General features: G+C 45.0%; 1 protein-coding gene across 1 annotated transcript in view; it reads right to left on the reverse strand.

Moving 5' to 3' along the window:
• Positions 1–18,860, reverse strand: part of LOC140220264 (uncharacterized) — a 33,580-nt gene extending 14,720 nt beyond the window's left edge. Inside the window, exons 1-2 of the mRNA XM_072290284.1 lie at positions 18,848–18,860; positions 17,229–18,092 (exon numbers count right to left, since the gene is read on the reverse strand). Coding sequence (XP_072146385.1) covers positions 17,229–18,092; positions 18,848–18,860 — 877 coding nt within the window. The remainder of the gene's footprint in view (positions 1–17,228; positions 18,093–18,847) is intronic.

Here is an 18,860-nt window from a genome sequence, read left to right on the forward strand (position 1 = left end):
ATCTTGTCCGGGTTAGCCTCGATGCCCTTTGTTGAAACTAGGCACCCTAGGACTTTGCCTCGCTGGATTCCAAATACACACTTTTCTAGATTCATCTTTAGATTTGCTGCTCTCAAGTTAGCAAAGGTTTTTACGAGGTCGAGTATGTGATTCTCCCGCTTGTCACTTTTTACTACAATGTCATCAACATAAGCCAGGATGTTTCTTTGGAGTTGGCTGCACATGACTATTCCTGTCATTCTCGTAAAAGTTTGCTTCGCATTTTTAAACCCCTCAGGCATTCTCATGAAGCAGTAGGTTCCAAATGGAGTTATGAAACTTGTTTTTTCTTCATCTTCCTTCTTTATTCTGACTTGGCGGTAGCCTAAGAACATGTCCAGCAATGACAACATCTCAATGTTTGCAGCATCGTCTACCACTTTCTCTACTCTTTCTAATGGATAATCATCTTTTGGGTAGGCCTTGTTCAGATCAGTGAAATCTATACACATTCTCCATTTGCTATTCTTCTTTTTGACTGGTACCATGTTAGCCAGCCATTTCGGGTACATGACTGGGCATATGGCATTTGCATCAAGCAGTCTTTGGACTTCTAATTTTATAGCTTGCACTTTTTCTTCTGAGATTTTTTTGGAGCTTTTGCTTTTTTGGTTTTGTGCCTTTGTTTATTTCGAGCTCGTGCTCAATTATATTTCTATGAACCCCTTGCAGGTCACTAGCTGACCAAGCGAAGACATGTTTTTTTTATTTAAGAACTCAATTAGTTTTTTTTCTCTTCTTCAGGCTCAAGGTTAGCCCCTATCATCACAAATCTGTATACGATGCAGTCATCTAGCAGAACTCTTTTCGTTTTGCCATCTACGCTTAATTTTACTTTTTCTTGTCCCTCTTAGGCTCAACGTAAGGCTTTTTCTTTTCTTGTTGTTCATCCTCATTGGGACTTGTCAAATGGTGCACATTTTTCTAGCCCGGGGTTTCACCTTTCTCAACATTTCTGGTGGTTTGCTAATCACCATAAACTGTGATCACCCCTTTCATGGCTAGGATCTTCATACATAGGAACAGTTGTCTTATTGTTGCGTTGAACTTGTTGATGAACCCTCTGCCATGGCTAGCAAAGTATGGGTAGCACATTTCAACAACGTCGAATGTTATGCATTCCATTCTAGTGTTGTCTAGATTTCCTAATGATACAGGGAGCAAAATTTTTCCCAAGGCTTTAACTGGCCTTCCCCCGAAGCCAAGGAATGGCACTTCTGTTGGCTCTAGCAAATGAGGATCAATCTTCATTTCTCTAAACGTGTTTGCAAAGATGATGTCCGCAAAGCTTCCGTTGTCAACTAGGACTTTTCCAATTTTCCACCCAGCTATGATGGCCTTGATCATGATCGCACCATTTTGTGAGGCTGTCTTCAATTTGAAATCTTCTTCCGTGAAAGAGATGGGCATGTGCGCCCACTCTGGCTTGACCAAAGGCCCATCAGGTATGATTGTATTCACTTGCCTGAAGTAATCTCTCTTTTGTCTTTTATTTTCAAACTCAAGGGAAGATCCTCCAGCTATTGGCATTATCATGCTATAGGTGGGCAAGGCGTTTGGGCTGTCTTCTTGGCGTTCGAATTGCGAGGATCCCCCTGCTATTTGCATTATCATGTCATAGGTGGGTAAAGCTTTGGGGTTGTTATTCTATGTGTTGTTAGGTTCGGCTTTAGGAATCTGGTTGGGTAGATTTGATGGAGGTAGTGATATCTCGTGTAGAGGCTGGGAAGGCACGAAGCTTGCGGTTTGCGAGGCTTGCTGAGTTTAAGGGTGGAATTGTGGTGAATGTTGCCACATCATGGCGGGTTGAAAGTTTGCGAGGTTAGTGTTTGGGAAGTATGGTTGTTGTGGCCAAAAATAAGTATGGTGGATGGTTTTGGGTGCCGCAGCTGCTTTTTTGTCTTCGGCTATTCTTTCAAAGGTCTTTTTGATTTCTAGGTAAAAATCAGTTGCGTGGTCAAGCTGCTTGCCATGGAAGGTACAGTAGAACATTCGAGGTTGGTTGCTCTAGTTGTGCGGCCTTGGAGGCCCTCTGCCTTGGCCTCTTCCCCTTCCAACGTAACCACCTCTCTACACGATGCCAAAATTTGGTGGTTGCTGCTGCTGAGGTTGCCTATTATGATTTTGATTTTGTTGCTGCGAGGATTGAGCACCCTTGATCGACAATACTTGTTGAGCTAGGTATGGGTGTTGGTGTTGTGCGTAATTGCACCTCGAGGCTTGGTAGTTCTGATCTTTTTTAGCCTACCTTTGGTGGTTTCTTTCTGTCACTCTCCTTCTATGATCTTCATCTGATCTACAGTTCTTTTCTAGCTTAAAAAACAAAGTGTTGGCTTTACTCTTTTAGATGCGACGTTCTTGGGTCTAGAGTTAGCCCTTTGATGCATGTAGCTATGGCTACGCTTTCGTTCACATCAGGAGTTTGCGACTTCAACTGAACGAATCTCTTAACATAGCTGGCCAAAGGCTCCTTATCTTTCTAAATGCAATGGAATAGGTCGCTCTAGTTAGAAATTGCTCGATGGAAACCTTGGAAATTTTGTATCAGCTTGGTTTTGAGATCTAACTAGCTGTATACTAACTGTGGTGGAAGTAACGAGTACCAGTTCAACACTGCTCCCTCGCAGGCTATGATTAGAGATTTGGCTAAGACCACATCATCTCCTCCTGTAGATGCTGCCGCAGCCTCGTAGCTCATCAGGAATTGGCAAGGATCATTCTGCCCATAGAATTTTGGCAATGTGACCGTCTTGTAAGTTGTAGGTCACGAAACGGTTTGTAAGCCCAGGGATAATGGAGAGTTCTTGTCAATTGTTGTGTAGGTGTTTGTTATTGTTGGGGTGTTGTGTCCGACGAGGTTGGGATTTGGGTGTGGGATAGGTGTGTCATTGGTGGCATGTCTTGGAAGTGGCGGTTGTGGTGACCTGGTGTGCAGGTATTGCAGCTCATCCAGCTCTTCTTGCAACTCTGCTAACTGTCCTTTTGGTTCGTTTAATTTTGCTAACTTGCTGGCTGCTAGTCTCTACGCCTGTAGCTCTTGAGCGAATTTTTCTTTTTCTTTTTTCAATGTTTCAAGTTGTTTTAGCACGGAGGCTAACTCCCTCTCTGTTAATCCAAGTGGATCATTTTGTGTGTTTGCTTGTGGTTGTGCTCTGCCTCAATTGTCTTTTTCTCGCTCCTTGTACTTAGGTTGGCTTCTATTCTTTTTTTTTCTAGAGTGTCCATGTTATCTTGCTTAACAAAGACGAGCTACCTTTCCTGCTCTCTCTCGTCCTCGGTAGTCTTCTTCTTCTTCTGGGGTGGCATCGTGGGTTGTTTCGTGGCTGAGAACATGGTGGGTGCTAATGTTGGGATGCAATTCTCAAAGAGACTCGTGCTCAAAAGATGGAATAGGAAAAAAACTTGCGATGTCTTGAAAATCATCCCTCCCTTTACAACGGGGTAGGGCTCCCCTTTTATAGTGACTCGAAGGTCATTTTACATACCATGAATACCCTTTCTCACCTATTACATTCCTAGAATATGCTGTACATAAAGGTCTTTGGGATAACGTGTACAAATTGAACTCTCCTGCAGAGTCACGTATCTCACGCCTCATTGTAGTCATGCCTCCTTGTAGTCACGCTTCTCTCGCCTCCTTGTAGTCACACTTCTCACATTTTTATATAGCCATGCTTCTCACACCTTCGAGCCCTTAACCTCGAGGCTTGTTTTTTTCATCTAAGTCTTCAGCTTCGCAACCTTAGCTTCACGTTGAGGAGACTCCTTAGCCTCATGTCTTCAACCTCGACGCGCACAGCTCAGTCCTGACCCTGAGTAGAAAACATATTGAAAAACTCGGTGCTCAAGATTAGCTTCGAGCATTCGAGGGTAAGTTAATTCATATCTTAACCATCAGCAAATAATCTTTAGCCTCGAAGTCAAAATGGCAAAGAAGATGCGAGGTTAACGTAGTTTACACGCTTGTTTAGAACGTGCGAGGTTAAGTGAGTTTTATCTATTGATCTTGATCTTGCGAGGTTAGCTAGTTTTTGCCGATGAACACGCTCGTGGTTGATCGGTTTTGGACAATCCCCAGCAACACTGATACTATCCGTTGTTGTTGGGCATAAACATACAAGGCCCAAAAAGAACAAAAATTTCCAGCCCACTTGACGCCTGGTCAAAGGCTGAAAAGCAAGAGCCCATGATCAAACTTCTTCACAATTTTTTTCCTTCTCCTATGAGGGTAAGGTAAGTAGGGTGGTGAGCTAGTAAGAACTTATTTATATTTTGTCAATGAAAATGAAGCTAGTAAGAACTGATCTAGTGTTTAATTCATCGCTGCGCCATTGTTTATACCACACAATTCCCTTTTTCCTGCTCATTTCTTTTCAACAGAAATGGTTAATAGTTGAGTGAGCTCAACACGTCACAGTTAAACCTACTAACAAAGTTGTTGAGTGAGCTCGTCTAGGTGCAGTTAAGAAAGAAAGAGCCACGAACAGAACCAACGAATTGCGGTCTAAACAAATGGACACTTCACTCCCGCTTGACCATCTCGTAAGAAGTCTACGATACCCCTCAAAGTAGTTGCATCTTGCAATTTAGATCCAGACTTCTACTAACTTTTTCGATAAAGGAAGTTTCATAAATTTCAAGATTGTTACATCGAGTGGATACAAAATCTTAAAATACTCCAGACCTCTGCATATCTGGGATGAACATAGTCTTACAAGAGAGACACAAAGAAACCAGCATACTAATGACACTCAATTCGACTAGACTGCAATTTGTGTGCCCGGGTAAAAAACTCTTTGCTTCCATGTGTTAGGGCCATGCCTAGGATCTCTAGATGCACATCTAGTCGGGGTCGAGAATAACATGAGGGTCATGGTGTTCCTGGTGTGTGTGCTAAGAGTGAGAGAGAGTGATAGGGGTACCTTCACCCCTAGAGGTGGGAGCAGCAGAGCTGCTGGCCATCGCGGGTTCGCTTGGTGGAGTCTGCGCAAGGCAGCGACGCGCAGTGCCGAGTCCGGTCGCCGGTGAGGTGGCGGTGGTGCTTCCCGCCACTACTGCGCAAACCTAGATCGGTAGGTGTGTCGGTGGGGTGGCTGGCTGCGGCGAACCTCATGAGCCGAGCCAGGTCCCCCACCCTGTTTATATAGCACAGCGCGACAGGGGCCCACCACCCATTTCTAGGGTGAGCGCCCCCGATCAGGGCGCGGATCAGGGTCCCGATGGGCCTTTGGGCCCATTGGGAAGGAGATCAATCTAACATTCTCCCCCTTGATCTCATCATTTACTTTTAACTTTACACTTTTCACTTTTATTCGTTTCATCGTAGATTAATATGTAGAGCATGCCTCATCGTCACAGCTTAATTGCCGATAGAATCAACAGCTACAACACACCTCTCTATTTTGAAACAATTCTGTTTCTTTTGGGCCTTTTCCAATCCAGGAATCATAGGTTTCCCTTAAACCCATGCCGGCTAAGTGTTCTCTGAACACATTGGGTGGTAAGCCTTTCGTGAGCGGATCCGCAAGCATATCTTTTGTTCTTATATGCTCGAGACTTATAGTGTGATCCTGGATTCTGTCTTTCACAACATAAAACTTTATCTCAATGGCTTTGGAAGCATTGCTTGATTTGTTGTTGTGAGCATAGAATACTGCTGGCTCATTGTCGCAGTACATCTTTAGTGGTCTGTGAATACAGTCAACCACTCTCAATCCGGGTATAAATTTCTTTAGCCACATTGCCTGCCCCGTGGCCTCATGACATGCTATGAATTCTGCATGCATCGTTGATGACGCAGTTACTTTCTGTTTTGAGCTTCTCCATGAGATAGCTCCTCCTCCGAGAGTGAATACGTATCCAGACGTGGATTTTCTATCATCTTTGTCTCCCGCAAAATCTGCATCTGAATACCCTTTTATCTCTAGGGAATCAGATCTCTTATACGTAAGCATGAGTTCTTTTGTGCCTTGCGCGTAGCGCAACGCTTTCTTTACCATCTTCCAGTGTTCTATACCTGGATTACTTTGATATCTACCAAGAACCCCGGTGACAAAAGCTAAGTCAGGGCGAGTGCATACTTGAGCATACTGTAAGCTTCCGACAGCTGAAGCATATGGAACCGCTTTCATTTGATCGATCTCGTACTGGTTCCTGGGACATTGAAAATTCCCAAAACTGTCGCCCTTGACTATGGGAGCAGGTGTGGCCTTACTCGCATGCATATTATACTTCTTTAGAACCTTTTCTAAATATGCCTTTTGCGATAATCCTAGGACCCCATTCAATCTATCTCGGTGAATTTCTATGCCCAAAACATATGATGCTTCACCAAGATCCTTCATATCGAAGTTTGAGGACAAGAACTTCTTTGTCTCTTGCAGTAGACTGATATCACTGCTTGCAAGTAAGATATCATCCACATACAGAATTAGGAAAATGTATTTCCCATTTTTGAACTTTGCATAGACACAATTGTCCTCTATATTCTCTTGAAACCCAAATTTCTTTATTATATCATTAAACTTTAGATACCACTGTCTAGAGGCTTGCTTTAATCCATAAATGGATTTCTTTAGACGACATCCCATATTCTCTTTGTCTTCCATGATAAAACCCTTTGGTTGTTTCATGTAGACATTTTCTTCTAAATCCCCATTTATAAATGCCGTCTTTACATCCATCTGATGTAACTCTAAGTCAAAATGTGCAACCAGTGCCATTATGATTCTGAAGGAGTCTTTACATGAGATAGGAGAAAACGTTTCATTGTAATCTATTCCTTCTCTTTGTGTAAAGCCTTTTGCCACAAGTCTCGCCTTATACCTTTCTATATTCCCTTTGGAGTCACGTTTAGTCTTGTAGACCCATTTACAGCCTACTGTTTTGGCTCCTTTAGGAATTTCCTCAAGTTCCCAAACATTGTTGGAACTCATCGATTTCATCTCATCTTCCATGGCCTCTAGCCACTTCAATGAGTGAACACTTTTCATGGCTTCCTCATATGAAGTGGGATCACCTTCTATATGAACTTTTTCTGTATTATAAACTTTATAGCAATCAGGGATAGCTGATATTCTGACCCTTTGAGACCTTCTAGGCCCCTCACTTTTGGGCACATTCTGTGCCTCTGCTTGTGGCACATCATTCAGAGGTGGCTGCTGCAACTCTTCCTCGTGTGTAATGATGGGTTCAGTTGGCTCCTGAAGGACAGGTTCCAAAACTTCACTCATCGTTTCCATGGGTGGAATCACAGCAGGTGCCTGCACCACAATGTCAGGGATTGTAGCGGGTGCTTGCACCACGACCTCAGGAACTATTGGTGCGGGAATAATAGGTAGTGAGAAGAATGGTTCCTGAATCATCGGATTAGGTGCACACACCCGCTTCTCCTCAAGATCAATCTCTCGAGCTACCATGCTCCCCGTCACCATCTCATCCTCTAAGGAAATCGCTTGTCTCGTTTCTACAAACTTTGTATATCTGTTTGGACAGTAGAAACGAAAACCTTTTGATTTTTTCGGATAGCCAATGAAATGGCAACTTACTGTTTTGGGATCTAGCTTCCCGATGTTTGGGTTAAATACTTTGGCCTCAGCTGGGCTCCCCCACACACGCAGGTGGTTTAGTGAGGGTACTCTTCCTGTCCATAGTTCATACGGTGTTTTGGGCACTGACTTACTTGGTACTCTATTTAGAATGTGAATGGCGGTCTTCAACGCCTCCATCCACAGTCCCAATGGTAAGGTGGAATAACTCATCATGCTGCACACCATATCCATCAGTGTACGGTTACGCCTTTCAGCTACTCCATTTTGCTGAGGCTCGCCCGGCATCGAATACTGGGCTACTATGCCATTTTCCTACAAAAACCTTGCAAAAGGTCCAGGAACTTGGCCAAATGGGGTATGTCGACCATAGTACTCCCCCCCACGGTCGGATCTTACTATTTTGATTCTTTTGTTATGCTGATTTTCAACTTCAGCTTTAAATATCTTAAATTTATCCAGCGCTTCTAATCTTTCTTTAATTGGATAAATGTAACCATAACAGGAGTAATCATCTGTGAATGTTATGAACGAGTCATAGCCATACATGCTTTTCACAGGAAATGGTCCACAAATATCTGTGTGGATTATCTCTAAAACTCCTGTGCTACGTTTAGCGCCTTTTTTAATTTGCTTTACAAATTTTCCTTTAATGCAATCAACGCATTGTTCTAATTCTGAGAACTCTAATTGAGGAAGAATTTCATTCTTAACTAGTGTTTCTATTCTCCCCCTCGAAATATGGCCTAAACGACAGTGCCATAATTTTGACGATATTTCATGAGTTCTCTTTCTTTTCTTTGTTTCTTTCTCTGACGAGGATACATTCATATTCACATCACACACAGAATTTACTTTTTCATGCAGTGATAATAAATACAACTCATTGTGAAGGATGGCAACACCAACACATGCATTATCGAACCAAATGGCACACTTTCCATTTCCAAAATGACATTCATATCCATCATGGTCCATACGTGAAATGCTAATCAAGTTTCTGTGTAACGAAGGAACATAAAGCACATCTCTAAGTACAAGCATGAAACCATCAACTAGCTCTAGAGAGACATCGCCAACAGCTTCAACTTCTTCTTGGACTCCATTTGCGACTTCAACGCATCTTTCGCTTCTTTGCGTAGTCCTCGTTGAACGGAATCCCTGTAAAGAATTTGCAACATGAACAGTTGCACCTGAGTCAATCCACCAAGTAGATTTCGAATACTGTGTATACAAGGATTCATTTACAAAAGAAATAGTATTCTCACCTCTTTTTGCCATTATTGACTTTAACCAGTCGGGACAGTCTTTCTTGAAGTGCCCCTTTTTCTTGCAGTGTAGACATTGATCTTTGTCTACTGTGAGAGGCTTTTGGTGATTCTTCTGCATAGGAGCCTTTCCTCGTGCCTTGAAAGAGGAGTTAGCAATCTTTTTTCTGTTGTCCTTCACATAGTGCAATGAACCACCATATGAGGATCTAAGTCTGTCCTCTTCCTGCACGCACATGGCTATCATTTTTTCCATGTCCCACTGTTCTGGCTGCATATTATAATTGACAACAAAAGTGTCAAACTCTTTTGGCAGTGAAGCGAAAACCAAATGAATAATGTGCCCAGGCTTGAGCTCAAGATCCATTGGCTTCAACTGTGCTGCCAAGTTATACATCCTCATGATGTGATCTCTTATGCCAGTCCCTCCTCCATTGTACCTCTCTGTGGCCAGCTGCTTGAACAGCTGGGTAGCGTATATCTTTGAGGAACCAGTGAACTGATTCCTTATCTTGTCGAGGTACTCTGAGACGGAGTCACACTCTGTGATCGAGCCCAAAATAGCAGGCTCAATCGTATTCTTTACCAAAGCCATACATTTCTTGTTGGCAGTGGTCCACTGTTTGTTTTCAAGGGTGTATGCCAACTCCAGTGGAAAATAGTCCCTTTCCTTTTGCTGCCATGCAGCATCATCATCACTTTCAGCCCTCACTGGCTTCTGTGGAGCTTGTGGCCGCGGTGTGGTCAGCACCCAGTCAACTTCTCCACAAACGAAAGAGAACTCAATCTTCTTCCTCCATTCTGTATAGTTGTTGCCTTTCAGAATGGGTATCTCTTTGAGACAAGCCATTAAGTTGAATGATCCTGAAATTTACAATCCATAAGTGAGATCATAACAACAATTGCATGATTTATTTCCAACGTTGGTCAAAAAATAAAACATATAATTTTTGATGCAATTTAAAACTATATCACCGTTGGGAAGAAATAGAAATAAAAGCATCAAAAGAACTTTTTAAATCATGATACAGTTATTAACAACGTTGGTCAGAAAATAACAGCACCATGATCTAATTAACTTTATCATGCTCTCACAAAATTTAATTGTCTCGTTGGTTCAAATTAAAATTAAATGGAGCAATAAATATGACTTTTGCAGCGGAAACTGTGAAATAAATCTATTTTGAGAAGCAAAACCACTGTACAAACTTTATTAATCTCTAATACAAATTATCCCGTTGGTTCAAATTAGATTAGAGACTAAACCTATGCAGAAAACATCAAGTAAATGCTACTGAAATAGAAAAAAACTAATTATCAGACGTTACTGTGCAAAACTCGTATTTCGGCCCAGCCGCGAAAACGGCCCACAGCCCGTTCCCGCGCTCGGCCCGCTCGCGCGACGCAGTTGGCTCGCCAAAAAGGCCCACGAAACGGCCGGCCCAACTTGGCCTGCTCGCTCGGCACGCGCCTACAGGCCGCAACCTGGGCCTGGGCCGTGAAAGCGGCCTGCTGCCGCCTCCCGCCTGGGCCATCTCTGGCCCGTTCGTTCTGATCCGTCCGATTTGATCGGACGGTCCGGCGTCATTTTCGGCCAAACAAAACGGTGAAACGGCTGGCTCCCATAACCCTAACTCCATTCTACTCCACTCTCCCCCGCGAGCTCCCACCGTGGCGGCTGCGGCGGGGCCGTCTCTCCCGCGCCCGGCGATGGCCGGCGGCGGCGGTGGAGGGATGGCCCCGCCGGTGCATGGCCGCGGCAGCCCCCTCCCTCTTCCCTTTCTGCTTTCCCTCCCCCTCTCCCTCTCCCTCGGAGCCTACTCCAAGATCCAGGAGGTGGCCATGGCGACCATGGAAGAGGGCCGGCGCCACCGCGGGTCCCCTCGTCGGCGCGCGCGTCCACCCCGAGGGTTGGGCGCGCCGCCGTCGAGCGGTCCTTTGGTGGTGCTGTTGCCCCCCCCCCCGAGCCCCGAGCGGATGCGCCGGCGGTTCGGGTGGACCTTGTCCCCGGCGAGCCCGAGGCTCGGCCGGCCTTTGCCGCTCGCCGTTGGTGGACGTGCGGCGGTGAAGTCGACGACAGGTAAGCCGCCGCTTTCTTTCTTTAGATCTAGGGATAGGGTTAGGGTTTCACTTTTCTGTTTCTTTTCAATCTTCTTCTTTTTCCCGATCTACTTCTTTTTCCCGATCTAGAAGAGCTTCTAGTGAGGTGTCTGATACCATTGTTAGGGCCGTGCCTAGGATCTCTAGATGCACATCTAGTCGGGGTCGAGAATAACATGAGGGTCATGGTGTTCCTGGTGTGTGTGCCGAGAGTGAGAGAGAGTGATAGGGGTACCTTCACCCCTAGAGGTGGGAGCAGCAGAGCTGCTGGCCATCGCGGGTTCGCTTGGTGGAGTCTACGCAAGGCAGCGACGCGCAGTGCCGAGTCCGGTCGCCGGTGAGGTGGCGGTGGTGCTTCCCGCCGCTACTGCGCAAACCTAGATCGGTAGGTGTGTCGGTGGGGCGGCTGGCTGCGGCGAACCTCGTGAGCCGAGCCGGGTCCCCCACCCTGTTTATATAGCGCAGCGCGACAGGGGCCCACCACCCATTGCTAGGGTGAGCGCCCCCGATCAGGGCACGGATCAGGGTCCCGATGGGCCTTTGGGCCCATTGGGAAGGAGATGAATCTAACACCATGCACTTGCCAATGGAATTTATAAAGGCAAAGAAACAAGGCCATTCATCGGGCCACAGCAACGATCACCCACCACCACTGATCAAAGCCATTGGCCTCATCAATAACTCCATATCTTCTTCAGCAGCTGAACAAGTTGTGTGCAACTATACATGGGCACATCGATGTGAACATTCATCGAACAACCTGTGCTACAGTACTGGTAGTGAAAAACCTGCGCTGGAGCCTTGCGTAGTCTTCCAACGTGTAACCCATCGTCTCTCTAGCTAGCTCTCTCAACGACTGTGGGACGAGAGATCAGGATGAGGAGGCAACTGGGGATTTGAGAGTTGCTCAGAAAGGTCGCTTGTCGCGGTCTTGTTAATTATACATCACTCATGGGGAGAGTCGATCATGTGGTTCGAGTGGACTGAGTTTTCATGGAATGGAGTTTATTTGGCGCGCCAGTGAGGGAAAGCGGTTGAGCGATGCGATGATCCAGCCCACTGAGATTTCAGAGCGGGTGTTAGGTTCGCAGCAGGCCGTGTGCTGTCGGCTGTCCTGCCTGCTGCTCATGTACTCAAAGTGCTTTTTTTATGCGAGGACAGTAAGTTTCCATTTATCTTTACGACTAACTAGTATCATCCATCCCTTCTTTCACGTCAATGCCATGACCAAGAAGGCGCTCAAGAGGCACAAGCATCTGGATGAACGCACGGTGAGGAGGCTGGCTCTCGTACTACTGAAGCTGTCTGACTATATATATTTTTTTGAAATGTCTGTCTGACTACATCCAATCGATTCAGAGTTGTGTTGTGTATTCAGTAGTATCTCTGTTCTCTAGTGCGGCTGCAGGTGATCTGTATGGGTGTGTGGTCGGCCCAGTTGGCCCCTTGGAGCGCTTGCGTATGGATATATTACCATCACTACCGGAAACAGTAAGTTTGCCGAGTGCCCCAGGCACTCGGCGAAGGTCCAAATACACTCGGCAAAAGGTTTGCCGAGTGTAACACTCGGCGAACTCTACTCGGCAAAGTTTCCCTCAGCAAACAGTGGGTTTGCCGAGTGTCGATCGTTGGGCACTCGGCAAAGCCTTTGCCGAGTGCCACAAAACACTCGGCAAAATATAACACTCGGCACAAAGGGGATAACGGTCTGTGATGGTAACAGCTACTTTGCCGAGTGTCAGATGGCAAACACTCGGCGAATCCTTAAATTTTGCCCAGTGTATTTATATATTGCACTCGGTGAAGGTACACAGTTTGCCGAGTGTATTTTAGATGACACTCGGCAAAGAGGCCCCACCCGCCAGATTTCTTTGAGCCGTTTGCCGAGTGTTTCCCAGTGGCACTCGGCAAAGTTGCATAGTTTGCCGAGTGCCTTCCTCTTGGCACTCAGCAAACAGGCCAATCTCACAAAGAGTTGATGCCTTCCTCTTGGCACTATGCAAAAGTTGCTAGAGTTCGAACATTTGGTATCAAGAGCTAGTGTTTGTGCACAAAGAGATGTCGACCACCCCGCAGAAGTCCAGCGATGACTTGAAGGCCGGCGGCAGCAGCTCACCATGTCCGGTCATGGTGGAGCGCATCGTTAGGGAGTCGAGCTCGTCGTTGGTGTTCCCGATACTGTCGTGCACCAATTATCACAAGAGGGCACCAATTCAGTTGATGCAGGTAAATTAGAGGCGATGGGGCTCTGGGGCTGCGTGGAGTCGAGTAAGGTCGAGCACCATGAGGTTCAGCTTGTTAGAGCCTAGCCTAGGATGAGAGAGATGAGGGACATGGTGTTCCTTGTGTGTGTGCCGAGAGTGAGAGAGAGATATAGGGGTACCTTCACCCCTAGAGGTGGGAGCAGCAGAGCTGCTGGCCATCGCGGGTTCGGTCGGTGAAGTCTACGCAAGGCAGCGACGCGCAGTGCCGAATCCAGTCGCCGGTGAGGTGGCGGTGGTGCTTCCCGCCGCTACTGCGCAAACCTAGATCGGTAGGTGTGTCGGTGGGGCGGTTGGCTACGGCGAACCTCGTGAGCCGAGCCGGGTCCCCCACCCTGTTTATATAGCGCAGCGCGACAGGGGCCCACCACCCATTGCTAGGGTGAGCGCCCCGATCAGGGCGCTAATCAAGGTCCCGATTGGCCTTTGGGCCGATCGGGAAAGAGATCAATCTAACATTCTCCCCCTTGATCTCATCCTTTACTTTTAACTTTACACTTTTCACTTTTATTCGTTTCATCGTAGATTAATATGTAGAGCATGCCTCATCGTCACAGCTTAATTGCCGATAGAATCAACAGCTACAACACACCTCTCTATTTTGAAACAATTCTGTTTCTTTTGGGCCTTATCCAATCCAGGAATCATAGGCTTTCCCTTAAACCCATGCCGGCTAAGTGTTCTCTGAACACATTGGGAGGTAAGCCTTTCGTGAGCGGATCCGCAAGCATATCTTTTGTTCTTATATGCTCGAGACTTATAGTGTGATCCTGGATTCTATCTTTCACAACATAAAACTTTTTCTCAATGGCTTTGGAAGCATTGCTTGATTTGTTGTTGTGAGCATAGAATACTGCTGGTTCATTGTCGCAGTACATCTTTAGTGGTCTGTGAATACAGTCAACCACTCTCAATCCGGGTATAAATTTCTTTAGCCACATTGCCTGCCCCGTGGCCTCATGACATGCTATGAATTGTGCATGCATCGTTGATGACGTAGTTACTTTCTGTTTTGAGCTTCTCCATGAGATAGCTCCTCCTGCGAGAGTGAATACGTATCCAGATGTGGATTTTCTATCATCTTTGTCTCCCGCAAAGTCTGCATCTGAATACCCTTTTATCTCTAGGGAATCAGATCTCTTATATGTAAGCATGAGTTCTTTTGTGCCTTGCGCGTAGCGCAATGCCTTCTTTACCATCTTCCAGTGTTCTATACCTGGATTACTTTGATATCTACCAAGAACCCCGGTGACAAAAGCTAAGTCAGGGCGAGTGCACACTTGGGCATACTGTAAGCTTCTGACAGCTGAAGCATATGGAACCGCTTTCATTTGATCGATCTCGTACTGGTCGTGAGACATTGAAAATTCCCAAAACTGTCGCCCTTGACTATAGGAGCAGGTGTGGCCTTACTCGCATGCATATTGTACTTCTTTAGAACCTTTTCTAAATATGCCCTTTGCGATAATCCAAGGACCCCATTCAATCTATCTTGGTGAATTTCTATGCCCAAAACATATGTTGCTTCACCAAGATCCTTCATATCGAAGTTTGAGGACAAGAACTTCTTTGTCTCTTGCAGTAGACTGATATCACTGCTTGCAAGTAAAATATCATCTACATACAGGATTAGGAAAATGTATTTCCCATTTTTGAACTTTGCATAGACACAATTGTCCTCTATATTCTCTTGAAACCAAAATTTCTTTATTATATCATTAAACTTTAGATACCACTGTCTAGAGGCCTGCTTTAATCCGTAAATGGATTTCTTTAGACGACATCCCATATTCTCTTTTTCTTCCATGACAAAACCCTTTGGTTGTTTCATGTAGACATTTTCTTCTAAATCCCCATTTAGAAATGTTGTCTTTACATCCATCTGATGTAACTCTAAATCAAAATGTGCAACTAGTGCCATTATGATTCTGAAGGAGTCTTTACATGAGACATGAGAAAAAGTCTCATTATAATCTATTCCTTCTCTTTGTGTAAAACCTTTTACCACAAGTCTTGCCTTATACCTTTCTATATTCCCTTTGGAGTCACGTTTAGTCTTGTAGACCCATTTACAGCCTACTGTTTTGGCTCCTTTAGGAATCTCCTCAAGTTCCCAAACATTGTTGGAACTCATCGATTTCATCTCATCTTCCATGGCCTCTAGCCACTTCGATGAGTGAACACTTTTCATGGCTTCCTCATATGAAGTGGGATCACCTTCTATATGAACTTCTTCTGTATTATAAACTTTATAACAATCAGGGATAGCTGATTTTCTGACCCTTTGAGACCTTCTAGGCCCCTCACTTTCGGGCACATTCTGTGCCTCTGCTTGTGGCACACTGTTCAGAGGTGGCTGCTGCAACTCTTCCTCGTGTGTAATGATGGGTTCAGTTGGCTCCTGAAGGACAGGTTCCAAAACTTCACTCATCGTTTCCACGGGTGGAATCACAGCAGGTGCCTGCACCACAATATCAGGGACTGTAGCGGGTGCTTGCACCACGACCTCAGGAACTATTGGTGCGGGAATAATAGGTAGCGAGAAGTATGGTTCTTGAATCATCGGATTAGGTGCACACACCCGCTTCTCCTCAAGATCAATCTCTCGAGCTACCATGCTCCCCCTCACCATCTCATCCTCTAAGAAAATCGCCTGTCTCGTTTCTACAAACTTTGTATATCTGTCTGGACAGTAGAAACGAAAACCCTTTGATTTTTCCGGATAGCCAATGAAGTGGCAACTTACTGTTTTGGGATCTAGTTTCCCGATGTTTGGGTTAAATACTTTGGCCTCAGCTGGGCTCCCCCACACACGCAGGTGGTTTAGTGAGGGTACTCTTCCTGTCCATAGTTCGTACGGTATTTTGGGCACCGACTTACTTGGCACTCTATTTAGAATGTGAATGGCGGTCTTCAACGCCTCCATCCACAGTCCCAATGGTAAGCTGGAATAGCTCATCATGCTGCGCACCATATCCATCAGTATACGGTTACGCCTTTCAGCCACTCCATTTTGCTGAGGCTCGCCCGGCATCGAATACTGGGCTACTATGCCATTTTCCTGCAAAAACCTTGCAAAAGGTCCAGGACTTGGCCAAATGGGGTATGTCGACCATAGTACTCCCCCCCACGGTCGGATCTTACTATTTTGATTCTTTTGTTATGCTGATTTTCAACTTCAACTTTAAATATCTTAAATTTATCCAGCGCTTCTGATCTTTCTTTGATTGGATAAATGTAACCATAACGGGAGTAATCATCTATGAATGTTATGAACAAGTCATAGCCATCCACGCTTTTCACAGGAAAAGGTCCACAAATATCAGTGTGGATTATCTCTAAAACTCCTGTGCTACGTTTAGCGTCTTTTTTAATTTGCTTTAGAAATTTTCCTTTAATGCAATCAACGCATTGTTCTAAGTCTGAGAACTCTAATTGAGGAAGAATTTCATTCTTAACTAGTCTTTCTATTCTCCCCCTCGAAATATGGCCTAAACGACAGTGCCATAATTTCAACGATATTTCATGAGTTCTCTTTCTTTTCTTTGTTTCTTTCTCTGACGAGGATACATTCATATTCACATCACACACAGAATTTACTTTTTCATGCAATGATAATAAATACAACTCATTGTGAAGGATGGCAACGTCAACACATGCATTATCGAACCAAATGGCACACTTTCCATTTCAGAAATGACATTCATAACCATCATGGTCCAAACGTGAAATACTTATCAAGTTTCTGTGTAATGAAGGAATATAAAGCACATCTCTAAGTACAAGCATGAAACCATCAACTAGCTCTAGAGAGACATCGCCAACAGCTTCAACTTCTGCTTGGACTCCATTTGCGACTTCAACGCATCTTTTGCTTCTTTGCGTAGTCCTCGTCGAACGGAATCCCTGTAAAGAATTTGCAACATGAACAGTTGCACCTAAGTCAATCCACCAAGTAGATTTCGAATACTGTGTATACAAGGATTCTTTTATAAAAGAAATAGTATTCTCACCTCTTTTTTCCATTATTGACTTTAACCAGTCGGGACAGTCTTTCTTGAAGTGCCCCTTTTTCTTGCAGTGTAGACATTGATCTTTGTCTACTGTGAGAGGCTTTTGGTGATTCTGCTGCATAGGAGCTTTTCCTCGTGCCTTGAAAGAGGGGTTAGCAATCTTTTTCCTGTTATCCTTCACATAGTGCAATGAGCCACCATATGAGGATCTAAGTCTGTCCTCTTCCTGCACGCACATGGCTATTATTTTTTCCATGTCCCACTGTTCTGGCTGCATGTTATAATTGACAACAAAAGTGTCAAACTCTTTAGGCAGAGAAGCAAAAACCAAATGAATAATGTGCCCAGGCTTGAGCTCAAGATCCATAGGCTTCAACTGTGCTGCCAAGTTATACATCCTCATGATGTGATCTCTTATGCCAGTCCCTCCTCCATTGTACCTCTCTGTGGCCAGCTGCTTGAACAGCTGGGTAGCATATATCTTTGAGGAACCAGTGAACTGATTCCTTATCTTGTCAAGGTACTCTGAGACGGAGTCACACTCTGCGATCGAGCCCAAAATGGCAGGCTCAATCGTATTCTTTACCAAAGCCATACATTTCTTGTTGGCAGTGGTCCACTGTTTGTTTTTAAGGGTGTATGCCAACTCCAGTGGAGCATAGTCCCTTTCCTTTTGCTGCCATGCAGCATCATCATCACCGTCAGCCCTCACTAGCTTCTGTGGAGCTTGTGGCCGCGGTGTGGTCAGCACCCAGTCAACTTCTCCACAAACAAAGGAGAACTCAATTTTCTTCCTCCATTCTGTATAGTTGTTGCCTTTCAAAATGGGTATCTCTTTGAGACAAGCCATTAAGTTGAATGATCCTGAAATTTACAATGCATAAGTGAGATCATAACAACAATTGCATGATTTATTTCCAACGTTGGTCAAAAAAATAAAACATACAACTGTTGATGCAATTTAAAACTATATCACCGTTGGGCAGAAATAGAAATAAAAGCATCAAAAGAACTTTTTAAATCATGATACAGTTATTAACAATGTTGGCCAGAAAATAACAGCACCATGATCTAATTAACTTTATCATGCTCTCACAAAATTTAATTGTCTCGTTGGTTCAAATTAAATTTAAATGGAGCAATAAATATAACTTTTGCAGCGGAAACTGTGAAATAAATCTATTTTCAGAAGCAAAACACTGTACAAACTTTATTAATCTCTAATACAAATTATCCCATTGGTTCAAATTAGATTAGAGACTAAAACTATGCAAAAAACATCAATTAAATGCTTCTGGCAATAGAAAAAACAAAAAAACAGACTTTACTGTGCAAAACACAAATTTCAGCCTAGCCGCGAAAACGGCCCACAGTCCGTTCCCGCGCTCGGCCCGTATTCGCGACGCCGTCGGCCCGCTAACGCGGCCCACGAAGACAGCCCGCTAAGGCGGCTCGGCGCCGGCCTCCCGCGCGGCTGCGGTTAGCAGGCCGCAACCTGGGCCTGGGCCGCCGAAGCGGCCTGCTGTCGCCTCCCGCCTGGGCCAATACCGGCCCGTTGATTCTAGTCCGTCCGATTTGGTATTGGCCCGTTGATTCTAGTCCGTCCGATTTGATCGGACGGTTCGGCGTCAT

This window comes from Setaria viridis, chromosome 8 (assembly GCF_005286985.2).
Source record: "Setaria viridis chromosome 8, Setaria_viridis_v4.0, whole genome shotgun sequence".
NCBI classification, from domain to species: domain Eukaryota; kingdom Viridiplantae; phylum Streptophyta; class Magnoliopsida; order Poales; family Poaceae; genus Setaria; species Setaria viridis.